The following is an 18,079-nucleotide window of genomic DNA, read 5'->3' as shown; positions in this document are numbered from 1 at the left end:
CTGTCTTTTTCATTTGCATAAAAGTTCACAGTTTTACTGAATATGAACCTTTTGTCCACACTAAATGGTTCCTTTGGATCATTTAATGATTTTTGCTTTGAATTCAGCTTGGTTTAAAATGAGGATTTCAACTCCATTGCACTCTGACTTGCACCTACTTAATAAGCCTTTGCTCTTCATTTATTTTTCTGGGTCTTTCTGTTTTAAGTACCTCTTTTGTAAATAGCTTGACGTTAAATTTTGCTTTTAAATCTGTCTAAGTAAGAGACATTATCCCGTAGGAGGGGCAGTCAACTCAGTTATGCTGATGACTCTCAATTTTAAGTTTGGCTTTCTCTCATCTTATTTCATGCTTTCTGCTTTTCAATTCTTCCTCTACTTCCTTTATTTTTTTCTCTTGCCTATATGGATTCTGATGATGTTTAGGTGGGAATCACTCATTTCAGGTAGGGAAAACTGAGGCTATTGGACAGGGTGTTAAGAGCCCACAGTGTGGCTTGAGGCACGTTGCTTAATCTCTCTGTCTCAACTTCTTTTTATGTAGAATGGGGATCCCACGGCCTCACCACTTCACAAAGCTTTGGTATAGACAAAAACGAAACAATGTATGGCCAATGCTATGGTTATCGTTTTGTTGTATTTAGAAAAATTCTACTTGCTGTTACCTTTAGATTTAAAATGATTCCAGTCATATTTCTCTAATTCAAATTGAGTGATCGAGCTCCTTTTTAAATTTTCCTCCACGTTAGATGGTAAGCTTAGCATGCTTTTACTAATCCCTTTCAGCCTTCTGCTCTCACATTTTTCATCTGAGAATCTGCAGCCCTTTAATTATTATTGAGTTCTTCTTTTTATTTCATACATCTACAATATTCTTTCCAGAATCTACTTTTTCTTTGACATGAGGATTTAGTTTTGCAATGATGCAAGATGCTGTCCACCTGTCCTTCTATCACACCATTTAATTATGAAGATCTTAATTGTGATTCGTCCATTGGTTGACTCCTGTACAAGTTCCCCCCAAATATAGGTTGTTCCGGTCAGATGGCGGCCCAGCAGTAAAGTGCAATGCTGACCCACATGGGAGGGTTCTGGGTTTGTGTCTGGACACCTCCCTGAGTGAGTGAGGCACCCACGTGCCCACGATCCAGGGCTGGTGAGGCTGGAGGTGGATCACCGTATCAAGATCTTGTCAGGGGTACAGTTTCCTGTCTTTCTCTTTCTGTCTCTTTTTCTGAAGAAATAGATAATAAATTAAAAAAAAAAAAAAGAATTTAAAAAAAGTATCGGTTGTTTACCTTTTGAGCTCAGAAAACTCCAAGAATGACTTTGGGTCTTCTTTTGTTACCTCAGTTGAATGATGAAGTGGTTCACAAGCTTAAAACCCTGTGTCCTAGGGCCAGCAGGTGGCATGGTGGTCAAGGCACTTGACTCCCACGTGGCCGACTCCGTGGTCCAAGTTCCAGACCTGGCAGCTTGAAAATCAAGCCAGCACACATGTGTCCATGCTCAAATTCTCAAATCCCAAGAGGAGAATGGAAAAGAAGGGATTGCAGGGTTGCCGTCCCTCTGGGGGTCACTTTCTCACTTTCCCTCTATCTCTCTCTGTGTCTCTCCCCAGCAAGTGTACGTTCTCTATGATCAAAAAAAAAAAAAAAAAAAGACAAAAAACAAACAAAAAAAAACCTCCTGCAAAAAAACCCCCTTGTGTCCTAATGCTTCTTAGAATTTAAGGTTCCTGGGACCAGCAATTGGCGTAATGGCTATGTTGCTGGACTCTCATGTGGTCGACCACAGTTCAAGTCCCAGACCCGGTGGCTTAAACTCATGTTGGGCATGTGTGTGTGTGTGTGCCCAAGATCCTGAGAGGAGAATGGAGGAGAAGGGATTGCAGCATGGCCATCCCCCTGAGGGTGATTTCTTGCTTTCTGTCTTTCTGACAAGCACACATGCCCTATAGCCAAAACCTCTCCAAAGGAAAAAAAAAAAATTAAGATTCCTAAGGAAAAGTCAGGCCTGTAACTTGTGTGCCTCTAGGACAGTTTAACTTTGTGATTTAATAAACTTTCCAGAAAAAATAATTTAAGATATGTATCTAGGTGTGATTCCCCCCACCCCTGTCTAACTGGAAAACAGAATTTTCTTTTTTAAACCATGTATTTATTTATTTATCTATTTGTAGTGATTTTCTTTTTTAAAGAATTTTTTTAAATTTGGGACCAGCAATTAGCGTAATGGCTATGTCGCTGAACTCCCATGTAGTCCACCGTGGTTCAAGTCCCGGACCCGGTGCCTTAAAACTCACACTGGGCATGTGTGCGTGCGTGCCCAAGATCCCGAGAGGAGAGGAGAAGGGATTGCGGCGTGCCCATCCCCCCTGGGGGGGTGATTTCTCAGTTTCTATCTCTCTGTCCCTCACTGTCTGGCTGGCAAGCACACACACCCTATAGCAAAAAAAAACTCTAAAAAAATTTTTTAAATTTTATTTTATACATTATTATTATTTTGTAAGTTGACCAGAGAGAGAGAGAGGGAAAGTGAGAAATCAAGCCACCAGGTCTGGGACGTGAACTGTGGTCGGCCACATGGGAGTCCATTGCCTAAACCACCACGCCACCTGGTGGCCCCAGAAAGGCTTTTGTATCTCTTACTCCCTTAGCTGCCCACAGCACATATGCACACCCCCACCTGGGCCAAATCTGGAAGAGGTTTCTTCATGTCTCTTTTTGATTATGCTTTTATTCAAATGATTCTGGGTTCTTCTTCTGAAATAATTCTAAATCTTGCATTCTTCCTGGATTCTACAGCTTCCAGTTGAGTCCCATTCATCCTTTCTCTCATCCCTTCTGCATGACTGTCCTTTTTCTTCCTCATTTTCAAAAACTCAGTGCCCTCAGTATAGATTTGCTTTCTGCTAAAAACAATTGTAGGCTTTAGGAACTAACTCTGTGCTTATGTGAACCAGAAACGTGTCGTTTCAGCTCTGCCCGGTCTTCCCTATCTTAGAGATCGTATGTCCTCGCGCTGTTAGGGAGGGCCCAGAGCCTTCTAATGTTACTCACTGTGTCTCAGAACTGAACGTTCTTTCACGTCTTCAGGATTCTTTTCCTCTGCTCTGATGCCACAGGATTTTTCCAATGTCCTCGTGCAGGGTTCCCTTATGCGTCCCTGCCCCCATGCCTACCACCTGAAGTGATCTGTCAAACCCTTGCCCGGGCGGAAGAGCCACCTTGGGCTGCTCCCCAGCCCAGGAAGTTGACTTCTCATTTCTCCAGCGAAAGGGTGGGGTTCCTGGTTCTAGCACACTTCATCCCCTGTGATAGGTTACTTTCCCAACTAGTCATTTAAAATTTTTTTTATTATTATTTAAATTTTTGGTATAGGGCACATGTGCTCACCAGATAGTGAGAGAGAGTGAGAAAGCAAGCTGCCAGGCCCAGGACTTGAACTGCAATGGGCCATGTGGGAGTCTAGCACCTCAACCATCTCGCCACCTGCTGGCCCCAACTAACTAGTTTTAATCATTTAAACCAGGGATCTATAAAGTTTTACTTATTTACTTATTTTAGATTTTTGCCATAGGGTACCTGTGCTTACCAGAGGCAGAGAGAGGGAAATATGAAATCACTCCCTGGAGGGATGGCCACACCATCCTCCATTCTCCTCGGGATTCTGGGCTTGTATGCTCACGTGCCCCATGTGTCCTTCAAGCCTTTGAGCCTGGGGCTTGAAGCACGGAATGTGGAATCCAGTGCCTTCGCCACCATGCCACCTGCTGGCCCAGTCTGCAAACTTCTAAAACCACAGACTCCTACAAGTAAAAATGCTAGAGCGTGTACCTGCCCCGTTACACATAATCATAAACCACAAACATGCATTGCTTTCTGTTGCTGTATTAAATACTAGTTGAGTTTAATTTTTAAAGCATTATTTTATTTAACTTTATTTTTTTATTTACTTATTTTAATTTGACTAGAGAGGGACAGAGAGAGAGAGGAAAAAAAGGGAGAGAAACCAAGCCGCCAGGTCCGGGACTCAAACTGCAGTCGGCCATGTGGGAGTCTAGCACCCTTAACTACCACACCACCTGCTGGCCCTTGAGCTTAATTTTTTTTAGATAAAAATCACTATAAATAGAAGTTCAGGGGACCAGCAGCTGGCATAATGGCTATGTCTCTGGACTCCCATGTAGTCGACTACAGTTTGAGTCCCGGACCCAGTGGCTTAAACGCACGTCAGGTGCGTGTACATGCATGCCCAAGATTCCAAGAGGAGAATGGAGAAGAAGGGATTGCAGCATGGCCATCCCCCCTGGGGGGTGATTTCTCACTTTCTGTCTCTCTGTCTCTATCTGTCTTCTGGTGAGTGCGCGTGCCTTATAGCAAAAACCTCTCAAAAAAATAAATAAAAATAAAAAAGCTCAGCTCCTCTTCCTCATAGCATCTATGGGCCACCGTGCATGTGTTCCGCATTGGAGGTTGTACCTCCCACAAGGGGCCCCGTGAGAAACCACAGTCGTTAGCCTTGCATGCTCAGCCTTTTTCCAGAGGAAGGGCGCTCTGCTCAGTCCTCAGGGCTCAAGTCAGGGCTTCTGTCAGCCCCGGCAGTGTGCTTCCTGCCTGGGGAACCTCCCTATGGTTTTCTTGGAGTCATCCAGTCCCCTGCTAGAGGTAAAAGGGTCTCTAGGAAGGAGATGGGGAGGAAGGGGGAACTGTGTTCTTGCCCCTCATGTCTGGTTGGGGCAGATGAGGGTGGAGCTCCCTTACAGTGGGACAGAAAGAATGGGCCACTTCCCCAGCTCTAGGAACCAGGTCTCCAGCATCCAATTTCTCCTTAAAATATCAGGATGCAGGGCCGGCAGGTGGTGCGGAGGTTCAGACAGCTGGGTCTCACATGGCCAATTGCAAGTTAGACCCAGACCCAGATCCAGCGGCTTGTAAAACACACTGGGTGCATGTGCATGCATGCCCAAAATCCTAAAAGGAGACGGGAAGAGAAGGGGATGTGGTGTGGTCATCCCCCTTTGAGGAATAATTACTTCCCCTCTCTCTTTCTCTGTCTCTCTCTGGTGAGTACACGTGCCTTACCAAAACTAAATATACATATTGGGTCATCAGAAAAATCATGATATATTTTTCTGTGTTTTTCTATGCAAAAATGTGTCATGACTCTTCTGATGGCCTAGCATGTATGCATGTGTGTATATGTATATATACACTGTATATATGTGTGCACATGTATGTATATGTATGCATGTGCACTGCATACACGTTATACTTATGTGTACCAGTGTATACATACATATACATATTGTACACATGTGTGCCTGTGTGTATATACATACATAGTGTGCATATGTATCTGTGTGTACGGATACACATGCATACATATTGTGCATATGTGTATCTGTATGTACATGTATACATATTGTGCATTTGTGTATCTCTGTGTATGTATATATATGTGCATACATATTGTGCATATGTATATCTCTGTGTACGTATATACATGCATACACATTGTGCATGCGTGTATCTGTGTGTACGTATATACATACACACATATCGTATATATCTGTACCTGTGTGTATGTATATGTATACATGCATGCATACATATATATCAGGATGCAGAGAAAGATGAAGATTCACACCATCACAACCAAAAACCTGCTGAGACTCTGGAAGGCCCGAGACATCCTGTGTGCAGCACCTGGAGCCTCAGGAGGGAAGAGGCCAGGAAGGTCACTGAGAAAGCGGAGCTTGATACAGTGATGCTCAGGGCACTTTATCACTGTCTGGGAGTCCTGGCGGCCCCTCCCAAGGAGATAAACGTACAAGCGGGAGTTGGCAGATCATTGCTTGGGGTGTGCCAGGAAAGCCGACTTCCCCAACCTGCTGCACGAGGCCCTGGGGCCTGCGCCGGTCTCTCCACTGCGAAGTTGCTTGGCGTTTGACAGTGTTTAATAAGGAGGTTCCTCAGATGGCCCTGGGAGGCCTGTGGGAGGCAGGCACACAGCCAGGAGACTCCCAGAGAACGCCGAGTGTACAACTGTCAGGCCTTGGAACCCATGATGTAATGCCCCACCCGGCTCCAAGGAAAACAAGCCTGCTGTTGTCGCTGCCCTCTCGGCAACCAGGCACTGCCCTCCCCACAGCGCGGTGGTTCTGTGTATTACTAACTCCCTCTCCCTCCCTGGGAGGAGGAAATGTGGAAAACTGTATTGTCACATGAAAGCCAGCCCCCGAAGCCAGCCTGAGATAGGAGAAATGTCTTTTAAAACACTTCTTGCTGAAGAGGGATTTCCATAGCAACTTCAGAAGTGTGTGTATACAAGAGATAAGTCCAGGCCGATGGAAGCCACCTGGAATTCGAATAAGCCCTGCTCTGGGCATCGGCAGCCATGGAGTGTTTTAGAGCCTGCCGTGCTGCTGTTTTGCCCTGGGCAAGTCACTTTCCCTCTCTGAGTCCACGGTGACCACAGGATCATCTTCAGATCAGGCCAAGAGATCAAGGTCATCTTGTCCACACCATCCTCCCTCCTTAGCCCAAGGTTTCAGTCTCCTGCTTCAGGTTTCTGTCTGGTCCCCGGTTGAGTCATTCCTGTCTCAAGGTCTCTGCCAGTCTTATTATCTGACATTGGGGAAGATCAATGCTTATTTAAGCTTGAGGCTGGCCTGGGTAACATAGCAAGACCTGGCTTACCTTTCCCAAGTCACCAGGATTACAGGTGCATGCCCCAGTGCTCAGCCTTTTGGTCGGACCAGGCCTTGAACCTGGGCTTCCCATGTGAGCCCAACCTGCAGAGCACAGCATCTTGGTAGCATGAGCCACATGGCTGGGCCCTCTCCAGACATCTTTGTCTTATTGAATCTGTGCCAGGACACAGTGCATAGACGATTCGGTAAAAATGGGTGAGCTGATGAAGGAAGGGTGATCGCCAGTACCCGTGTAAATGACCCAGAACGCTTGACCTTTCTCACGTGAACATACTTTAACTCTGTCTCAGAGGACCCTCATTTCAAAACGAGTAAACTGAGGCCCAGAGAGGTTAAGTGCTTTGCCCACAGCTTCTTAGGGGCAGAATTCAGGTTTCTCAGAGCTTTAGACTGCACAAGTAAAATCAGGTTAAAGTCAAAGTCCAGAGCCAGCTCGAAAGGGAAAGGAGTCACAAAGAGCAGCGGAAGGGTGAGGACAGAAGGTGGTAGTAACAGGTTGCTTGGAGGTTAAGGTAGCTGGGATCACACCTGGCCAATTGCATGGTTTGAGTCCCAGACCCGGCGGCTTGAAAAACAGGCCAGGCACCTATGTATGCATGCCCCAAATCCTGAAAAGAGAATGAAGAAGGGATTGCAGTGTAGCCAACCCCCTGGGGGTTGATTTCTCACTTTTCTTCTAACTCTCTCTGTCTCCCTCTGGCAAGTGCACACATGTCCTATAGCAAACTAAAAAAAAAAAAAAGAAGAAGAAGGAATAGTATTTGGTCATCAGGAAAGTGACGGCATATTTTTCTGTGCAAAAATGCACCATGCCTTTCCTGACAACTCAGAGTCCACCTTCAAGCCTTGATCTTGGCTGCTCCAAGGGACTGCCATGTTCTGGTGACCCCGATCTCTAATAGGCCACAGCCCCCTCTGTCCCACCAACAGCTTCTCTGAATCACTGCCCAGCCACCAGCCCTCTAAAATAATGTTTCCCAGAATATGTTCCATACGGTACTTCTCGAACTTCAAGACGCATACAAATCCCAGGGTGAACTTACTAACATGCAACTTCTCAGTCAGTAAATTCCAGGGTGAGGCCTGAGTTTCTGCATTCTAAACTCCCAGCGATGCTGACGCTGCTGTTCTGTGGATCAAACTTTGGAGTAACAAGACATCAACCGTGTTGTGTGATGAAAGAAGTTTATGGGCAAATACTTTCGCAAAATCTAGACTAACCCAAACGAACCAGCTTCATTACTGTAGGACTCCTCAGAGCTTTAAAAAGCCAGCGAGCATCAATAATCTCCAAGGAGGAAGATCATACGGAAATTGCAGTGTTATACATGAGTAAAGGTTAATGATGTAACCAGAACGCTTTGATACATCAGTTTACAAAGAGCCAACAGAACATCGGGAATTATCTATGCATTTTCCCTGGCTTACCTTGCAAGGTTCCAGTGTCTGGATGCTCCAGCACCGCATTAGCCCCAGCTCAGCCCTCCCCTTTTTCCCGTTTTCTCCCTAGAGGTGTTTGGGAACAGGACTGTCCTTCCATCAGACCTACACCTCCCCACCCTGCTCCTGGGCGCTTCCCTGTCCCGGTGGGGCTGTGTGCGCAGAAGAGACCTCAACCGCGGAAATACCTTTCGCAGACGCGGACGGTCCAGGCCGCGATGATCCACAGCGAGATGCTGAACACAAGCAGCACCGTGCCGGGGCAGATGGTCATGAGGGTCTTCATGACGAAGCGGGTGTTGAAGTTGATCTTGTTGAGAGCCCCGATGCTGCGGGAGGAGGCGTCGGTGAAGAGCTTGCTGTGCAGCAGCATAACGCGCGCGATCAGGTACAGGCGCAGGAACATGGGGATGGACAGGATGATGTCCACGTCGGCCTCGGCGCGCGAGGGCGTGTAGGAGAAGGCCAGGCGCGCCGTCCAGAAGAACTTGTACTCGCCGGGGATGGGGTGGATGGCGCACACCAGCATCTCCAGGCTGATGTAGAGGATGCGCTCGTAGGTCATGGCTATCCGCCAGTCGTCCGCGCCGTTGTCGATCACGAAGAGCTGGCGGACAGAGAGCCCGTTAGTGTGGCGGCAGCAGGGCCGAGGAAGAGGGGGGCTCAGGGCAGCCTGACTGCCTGGGGCCCTCAGAGGCAAGGGGAGTAGGGAGTGGACGGGCTAGCTGGGAGGCCTCGCTATGACACTTCCACCTCTGGGGCCTCACTCCTCTCCTCTGTAAATTGCTTTCTGGAACACTGTGATTTATAAGAAGAAGAAAGGTATTAAGTTGTCACTGGTTCCCGTTTCCACAGTTCCCAAAGCCCTAGGAATTTCCAAAGTGGTAAGTGCCTTCTTGTCTGTTAATCAGAGGCCTGATGGCTGGGCCCCCCTGGGGGGGGGGCGCTGAGGGGAAGGGAAGGGACTTTGAGACTTTCAGCCCCACTCTATACCCGCTCCCAGGGCAAAGGGGCTGAAGGTTGAGTTGATCACCAATGGCCAGTGACAGTACTGAATCGCGCCTACCTAATGAAACCTCTGCAGAGCCTCAGAAAGACAGGGTTTGGAGAACTCCCGGACTGTGGGACACATGGAGGTTTCTGGAAGGCGGGAACTGAAAGCAGGCACGGACGCTCTGTGCGCCTTCCGTCACCTTTACCCTGTGCCCCTCTCCCATCTGCTGGGCACCTGCATCCTCTGCCACACCTTTATCACCAACCAATAAACATGAGCATGTCCTGGATAGCAAATTAGTCCTATCTGAGAAGTGGGCTGGGGAGCCCCAGATTTGGAACTGGTCAGTCAGAAGGGCAGGTGAAACAACCTGGGCTTGCTTGCATTGGAAGTAGGTGGCATTCGTGTGGGACTGAGCCTTCAACTTGTGGAGCTGATGCACGCCCAGGTGTCGGAGCTGAGTTAGACTGTAGGCTACTCTTGGGCCAGCCTCTGGTCTGGTGGCTAAAGGAGTAGGAGCCCAGGTGGCTGACTGTGGTTCAAATCCTGGCTCTGGCAGCTTGAGAAACATGCTGGGCATATGTACATGTGGGCCCAGAATCTCGACAGGATAGAGAAATGGAGGAAAAAGGACTGCAGAGTGACCACGCCCCATTGGGGGAGGGGTGATTTCTCCCTCTCTGTCTCTTTCTGGTGAGCTCACACACCTTCAGGCAATAATATATATATATATATATATACAGAGAGATTATTTTACATATAAAATTAATCCTGAATCCTGCATGACCGACTACATGGTTCGAGTGCCAGACCCAGCAGCTTGAAAAACATGCTGGGCACATGTGCATGCATGCCCAAAGTCCTGAAAGGAGAAAAGGAAAAGGGATTACAGCATGACCATCCCCCCTAGGGAGTGGTTTCTCACTTTCTTTCTCTCTCTCTCTCTTTCCAAAAAGCATGCATGCCTATTAGCAAAATTAAAAAAAAAAAAATTTGTGGGCCACTCAGCGGTGTCCACTAGAAGACTGCTTGGTGTATCGGGAACCCCTCCCCCCCACCTTGGTGACCAGAAGTGATTATGCTGAAGAATTGTGTAGTAGAAGACAGCTGGGTTGGTTTCTTTCTACCATACACTTCCCAAGGCCCCTTCTAGCTCGAAGGTGCCAGGACCCAAATGCGCTGTTCATGACGGCGAGGGGGAGCAGTTCATCTGTATCAAAAACACATCCCTGAGGCCCTGCCAGGCGCCAAGCTGAGCCCTGGAGGGGGATGCGGAGATGAGAAGTGATGTTTCCTGCATGAGTGAGCTCACAGGGCTGGCGCAGATCCCTGAGCCCCGCTCAGAAGGAACCACCAGCGAGCGAGGGCTGGCAGTGCGATGCTTTCCGGCAGTGTGGTGGAGCGCTCGCACCGTGGGCTCCGAAGCCAGACTGTCTGAGCCTGACGCTAACGCTCTGTGATCGTGGGCCCCTACTGAACCTCTCTGTGCCTCATTGCCGTTCCCTCCTCTGGGGAGGGATAGCAGCCGCGGCACAGGCGGTCACAGCGGGGCTGCAGTGGGTCAGCACATACCTGAGCGTGGATTCCTGCCGGGCACCCGGCACCCGGCACGCTCCATACAAGTATCAGCTGTGATTGTTTTCAACCTTGTTTTAAATTTTATTTATTTATGCCATGAGAGCTAGAGACAGAGCGGAGGAAGGGTGATGTCACGGCGACCTCCCAGTAGGCTCTCCGCACTGTGATCCAGCCCCGGTCTCCACAACCCAATCACAGGCACACTCGAGCACCCTGCATGCTCACGGAGGTCCCAGAACGTGAACCCAGGGCCTTTCCTGTGCGGGCCCAGTCGCATCACTGCTGTGCTACCACCTGGCCCACATTTTTGGCGTGATCAAAACATGGAGGAGTCACAGCCTTTCTGTAAAGGGAGGGCTGGGCTCGGTGATGTCCAAGTGCCCTCCTGTCCCTAACCTTCCACAGCACGTGGTTTCTGTGGCCGCATCACGAGGATGCAGCTGCTCAAACAAGCACCGCTGACACCTGCCGTGTCCAGCCAGGGCCCCAGGCTGGGGGTCACATATGGGGACCTCAAGGAAGGGCGACTGAAGACCCCACCATATTTGATGACTGTGGAGGAGATGTCACCTCCTTCCCCTCTGTGGCCTCGGTTCCATACCTATGAAATGAGGGGCCTCTGGGATTCCTATAGTCCTGCCTCTTACAGGGTGAGGCCCTAGCAGGGGCATGTGTTGAGTGTGGGACCGCCTGGGAGGTGTGTCCCTGACTTCTGAGAGGCCATGGAGGTGTTTCTCATCACTCATGTCCTCTCCACACCTGCCCTTGGCCCTCAGGCACCTCTCCCTGCCTGCCAGCTCACACGGCCCACTCAGGAGCCCGGCCCGCATGCTGCCTGCTCTAGCGCCACAGAGAGCTGTGGCTTCCAAGGCCTCTTATGCTGCTTGGAGGAAGGAGCCAGTGTCCCATGGCCTAGCAAGAGCCGATGCTCTGGGGCGAGAGCCTGGGAAGAAAGGCACACTCGCAGGGGAGTGGCCTGTGAACCCCGGAAAAGCCTTTCCGACTGCTAGGCTGGCAGGAAATCATGAAAGACATTAAGCTGGAGCGAGGTTGGGGGAGGGCATTTAACCTGGAAATATCCTCTCTGTACAGGGGGAGTGGCACAGGGGCTGGGTCAGTGAGGATCGGGGGCTGGTAGGTCAACCTCAGCCTTCCGTGGTTTCCACCTGACCCACACAGGGGGACTAGGGGACTAGGGGACAAGGGCCCTTTACATCTGCCCCACTGTCCCCATGACACCTTCCCTCCCACCTGACCCACACAGGGGGATTAGGGGACAAGGACCCTTTACATCTGCCCCACTATCCCCATGACACCTTTCCTCGCACCTGACCCACACAGGGGGACTAGGGGACTAGGGGACAAGGGCCCTTTACATCTGCCCCACTGTCCCCATGACAGTCTGAGCCCAGGGAAGCTTCTGCTCTGTGTGGAGGTTCGTTTCCAGGCACCCTTCTCTTCTCCCTCCTCCTCTGCCTTCCCTACATGCCCTGCATGCCCTGGTCACCAAGAACCCATGAGAGAACCCACGGTGACCAGGCCTGGGGCTCTTGAGGGCAAACCAAGGTCCACTGGGGAATCTGCATCATGCCTGACACAAATTCAAGGCCAACATCTGAGTAATGTGACAGGGACCACAGGGTCTCCCAGCTGCCTCGCTCTGGGCTCTGCCATGCAGGGCAAGTTCCAGACAGCTCAGGGGCCACTGGGCGAAAGGGGGCGGGGAGGTGAGCAGCCCCTTGTGGCTAGTCTCTGACCTTGCCGAACCTCAGTCTCCCCTCCCTCCACCCTGCAACAGCTAAAATGGGGGACACGTGAGCTGATGGGTGTGCGAGCGCTTCGTGAACTGCACGGGTCGCTTGTGCATTTGCTCGTTCAATAAACGTGTGGGGAAGGCCTTCCATCCGCCAGGCGGAGGTAGGAGGGATCCAGGGACAAGCTAACCGGCTCTGAGCTCGGCTCTACAATGAGGACGAAGACAGAACTAGAGGGTGCTGGGGAGTGATTGGCCAAGGGCCCGACCCCATGGGGCTCTGAGCAGGAGGGTACCCGCCACAATGCCAGTGGCGACTTCAACAGCTCCCTCCCCAGGGCTGCCGAGCCCGGGTTTTCCCAGACCCAGGTTGACCCCATCAATGAGAAAGACTAATGGCCTCTCAAAGGGCTCCCTGTGCCCCTAACTACTGCCCACCAGGCCAAGCCATGGCAACGTGACTGCCTGGCCAAACTCTTCAAATATAAAATTAAAACCATCCCCCTGTAATAAAGGACCGCATCTGGTTACTATAGTAACTGGGATCACCCTGGGCAGGGGCAGAAGGAGCGAGTAACAGATTCCTCTGCCTGCCGGGTGGGGACAGGATTACATGCCATCTGAGAGGAAGACCAGGTGCTGGTCCCAGGGCGGGGGCCCCGCCCCCCTCTATTTCAGTTTCCTAGTACAGGGCAGGCAGGGGCAACACAGGGCCTGGAGGTGGCGGCCGACAAGCTGACTGAAGTCTCCCCTTTCCAGTTGTTAGCTATGAGGTCTCAGGCCGGCCCAAGACCTCTCTGAGCCTCTTCCTACATCTCTATCCGGAGAGTATTGACCATGACCCTGCCCACCTTGCAGGACGGGCGTGAGGATCCAACAAGACAGAGGGTACACAGAACTGCTTCAGCGCCTGCTCCAAATGTGAGGGATCGTAAAGCCGGCTGGCCTGGGGGACAACCCCCGCAGGGTGTCAATGGGTGGCGTGTGTTATGAGTAGGGGATTGGGAGGTGTGTGGTTCTGGTAGCCGATGCAGGGTTTTGTCCCAGAAGATCCCATTGTAGTCCCATGGGAGGTCACCCCGCCATCTAGCTTCTGACCCTGGAATCCCAGCTCTCCAAATGCAGTCTCGTTCCCTTCAGTTTAGGGTAGATAATTCAGCATCCTTTTTGGTCCTCACGAAGCACAAACTACCATCTAGCTTCTGACCCTGGAATCCCAGCTCTCCAAATGCAGTCTCGTTCCCTTCAGTTTAGGGTAGATAATTCAGCATCCTTTTTGGTCCTCACGAAGCACAAACTCCAATTCCATATTGTATATATATATATATATATATACACCCGTGCCTAGGCCCATCCCAAACCATGTAACTCTCAATGTCTAGGGGTAAGACCCTGGCTTTGGGATTTTTCTTAAAACTCTGTGGGTTTTCTGAAGTATAATCAGGGTTGGGACCTACAAGTCACAGCTAGAGCTCCAGGGACAAAGGCCGTGGTGTCTCCAGTGCCCAGCCCAGATCATAGCATGTAGGTGGTGGTCAATAATGCTTATTTATTGCATCAGTAACTGCAGCTTACTGTGTGACTCTGGACAACGAATCTTTCCCGTCGTGGGCTCAGTTTCCTCTCTGTGGAATGAGGGAATGAGCTGAGCCCCCTGAGCGCCTCCTGCTCTACGGAGCCATAATTCTGTGGATCTCCATAGACCCTCATGCTGACACCTCCCGCCTCACGTGAGTTCTTGGTACATATGAACTCCCTGGGGACAACTCTCTTGCCCAGTAGGCCTGTAGTCAACAAATACAGTATGGAGGGTTATAGAAAGCTGTGATATCTCCTTCCAGTGCCTGAGACGGTGCCTGGCACACAGTGGGCAGTCAACAGAAGGTGGGTGATTAAAGGGGTGGGTAAGTAGATGACTGGGTTAGACAAAGAAAAGGACAGATGGCCCGTGGTCTTTGTCAGCCACTTGGAATGCAAACTTCTGTAGGAAACTAATTCCTAAGCCCATGACTAACCAAAGATCTGAGGGTTCATCATGCCATAGAGAGAGGGCACCTCCTTATTCCTGAAGGGTGGTCCAATCTGGAATAAACTATCCCAGATGATCACCAAGTCTTAGAACATTCTAGAGCTAATTCAGAACCAGCTTTTTTTTAAGAGAGAGAGAGAGAAAAAGAGAGAGAGAGATTTACTATAGGGTATGAGTACTCACCAGAGAGACAGAAAGCAAGAAATCACCCCCGGGGGGGATGGCCATGCCACCACAATCCCTTTTCCTCCATTTTCCCCTCAGTATTTTGGGCACACACACACAGGCACGCACCCGGTGTGATTTTGAAGTCACTGGGTCCAGGCCTTGAACCACTGTCAGCCATGTAGCAGTCCAGCAACATAACCGTTACACCATCTGCTGGTCTCTGGAACCAGCGACTTGAGCAGTGCTGAACCAGAGGGGTCAGAGAAGCATGCAAGTAGCTCCACAAAGAACCACTCTCTCCATGGTTTGGTTTCAGTTGTGCAGTCCTGGTTTTAAAACAGGTGACTCTTCACCTCTGATGGGTTGTGGAAAAGTACTGAGGTGATGCGGATAGAATCTAGAATGGGACAGGGAGCACCAGGGCACCCTCGAGGGGTCTGCTCTGTGCTATCCCAGCGCAGGGGAAGCCTCAGAGGCTTGAGGTTGATGAACCATCCTCCTCTTGACCTGGCCTAGGTTTACCCCTCGTGCACTGGCTTCCTGGAGTAGGAAAGGAAAGCCAGATCTCTAAGTTATAAGTCTTTCTGGCTTCTGAGCCTGTAATAATGATCTCACTCATACAGGGTACGGCTAGTCTGAAGATGTAATGCTTCTGGTCTCCTAAGTGTCCTACTCTAGTCTCAGATAGCACCTTGTGCAGAGATGGCCCCAAGATCAAGTCTTTCTGCCTCTTAACAGTGGTTCAGAGAGCTTGCAGGATTTTCTGTCTGTTAGTATAATTCCAAGAACTCTGAGAGGGAGATTATGCTCAACAGATCGATTCCAAACTTGCCTTTAAGGAGTTTATAATTAGAGAAAAAAGGAGAACCAACTCAATTCAACTCAACCCAACTGGACTCAATTCAGTAAAACGATTAGTTAGAACCAATGAGGTTAGGACACTGTGGGGTATAAATCGAATCGATCATAAGTCTCATGAATCAGCTCGAACTCTCAAGTAGCTCTAGCACAAGAGAAGCATGATGAAGGTCCACCTGGGAATGTTTCTTGGGCAAAATAAGGTCAACAGTGTCTGGAAGGCATATAGCAAACAAACATGGTATGGGGCTTACAGAATAGCTGCACCTCCTCCCATCTCATTTGCTTGCTTCCGTACATGTGACTCTGCCTCTCCTCCCAGCAAGAAAGGCACAGTCTACTTCTCCATTCCCGAGTGTGAACTTGGCCATGTGATTTGCTTTGCCTAATGGGATATTAGAAAACATGATACAGCAAAATTTTGAAAAACATCAGTGCTGTGGGGCTCATGATAGACACGTGGCCTCATTCTCCCTGTCCCTCCAGCCTATAGCTAGCACCAACTGCCTCATTTGAGTAAGGCCATACTCTACCAGCTTCATGATAGAAGCAGGTGAGACCAGCAGATGAACCATCACGCTGAGCCCAGCCCAGATTGCTGACCCACAGAATCATGAGCTAAACAATGATCTATAGTCTTAATCCATTATGTTGTGGGGGGCTTTGTTATGCAATGATACTGACACACACAAAGCTAATGTATATGCCTAGCACATATATTAGAGTAGCTGGGTAATCTCCTTACCATGCCCAACATTTCCCTTTGGAATTCTCATGTCACCACCCCTAGAAGGAATCTCTACCCATCCCCACCCTCTGACCCTCACACCATTATCCAGCTGGCCAGTCTTTCTCAAGTAATTAGAGGAAGAGATCATGGTCAAGAGCCATTCTAGCACCGCCTCCACGCTCTCACACTATAGAGACATCATTCTAGCTATCAAAGAGTAACAGAAAACATTAAAGACGTTATTTGACAAACAGATTAGTTATTTTGCTTACTAAGTGCTTTCTTACAGGTGAGAAAGTCAGTTCATAGACAGAAACAAGGAACAAAGGCAAAACAGACTTTATGGAGAAGGAGAGTGGAGAAAGTCTGGAAACAAAGAGCATTATTGACAAATTTGGGGGGGGAACTTGATTAGCTGGCAGCTGTCATGAAGGGCCATGTGGGAATTTCACCTCTTGTTTTTCTGAAGTTTATTTCTTCCATTCGCAAAGAGATAGAGAGAGACAGAGACAGAGAACACCCCCAACATGTTCCTGACACCTTGATCCACTTTTAGCTCCAGTCAGCCCTGATGAACATGTGGGTGCCCAGGACCTGCCTGCGTGAGTCAGCCTCACAGAGGGCCGCATTTGATTGTGCTTTACCGTGTCATCATTTGGCCCCCATTCCATCCTTGAATGAACCATTGGGGCCAAAGAAAACAATCTCAGTTATTTAGGGGTTCTCCAGAAACCTGTGAATTCTAGCTGTGGCACACTGGTGCATAATAGGTTCTCTAAAGTTGGTCTACCTTTGGAGCCAGCAGATGGTGTAGCTGTTGCGTCATTGGACTTCCACATGGCTGGCTGAGGTTTGAGTCCTGGACCCAGTGGCTTGACACTCACACCAGGCGCATGTGCGTATGTGCTCAAGATCCCGGAAGGAGAATGGAGGAGAAGGGACTTCAGTATGGCCATCCCCCCTGCAGGGTGATTTCTCACTTTCCCTCTCACTGTCTCAGTCTCTCTCTCCCTCAAGCACGCATACCTATAGCAAAAACCTTTACAAAAGAAAGAAAAAGAAAGAAAGAAAGAAAGGAAGGAAGGAAGGAAGGAAGGAAGGAAGGAAGGAAGGAAGAAAGAAAGAAAGAAAGAAAGAAAGAAAGAAAGAAAGAAAGAAAGAACTAAGAAAGAACTAAGAAAGAAAGAAAGAACCAGTCAACCCAACACCTCCACCTCAGTGAGACCAGGTCTGCTCAGAAGTTGGCCTCAGTAGAGTTTCTCACAGAGCAATCATGTCATTTACCAGCTCACCATGGAGGCTGGCATCCGGTCACTTCAAGACAGGTCAGTTCAAGTGGAATCCTGAGCCCACCATGTGGCAGCTGCAGGGCCTGGACAGGCCGATTTGATGGAAAGACAAGGAGACTCTCCAGAGCCTCCAGTGTCCACACGGCAGAGTGACGAGCTTCCGGCCCTCCGGGCCTCTCCCACATCTCCCGCAGAGGGGAACGCACACAGGGGACCTTGCCTTTTTAACATTTTTTTCTAAGGGTGAATGAGTTTGGAGTTGATGCATTGGATTCACCAGTTTTCCCCATTGTATTTTGAAAGACTTGAGGCCTTTCAAGTTCTTTATTTAAATAAAACCTTTCATTAAAATGTTCTCAGCTATCAGGGAAGATCCAGCTTAGATATTTTCTAACTGACCTGAAAACCTTTCATTCTTTCACAACTATCCGTTTTTCTAAACTAAAGGAGAGAAAAATGGGAAAAGCCTTTCGTGTCACTACTACTCCTTCTTCGTGGGAGAAAAGCTTCAGGGAAAATTTC

The 18,079-nt window shown here is 49.3% G+C and overlaps 1 protein-coding gene across 1 annotated transcript in view; it reads right to left on the bottom strand.

The window, feature by feature from the left end:
- KCNN3 (potassium calcium-activated channel subfamily N member 3) overlaps positions 1–18,079 on the bottom strand; it is a 201,105-nt gene that overhangs the window by 62,601 nt on the left and 120,425 nt on the right. The window contains exon 4 of the mRNA XM_027773798.1: positions 8,347–8,765. Coding sequence (XP_027629599.1) covers positions 8,347–8,765 — 419 coding nt within the window. The remainder of the gene's footprint in view (positions 1–8,346; positions 8,766–18,079) is intronic.

Source organism: Tupaia chinensis, unplaced genomic scaffold (genome assembly GCF_000334495.1).
Source record: "Tupaia chinensis unplaced genomic scaffold, TupChi_1.0 Scaffold000374_1, whole genome shotgun sequence".
Lineage (NCBI taxonomy): Eukaryota > Metazoa > Chordata > Mammalia > Scandentia > Tupaiidae > Tupaia > Tupaia belangeri.
Note: the sequence above shows the minus strand (reverse complement) of the source record. Positions and strands in the feature narration are given on the sequence as shown.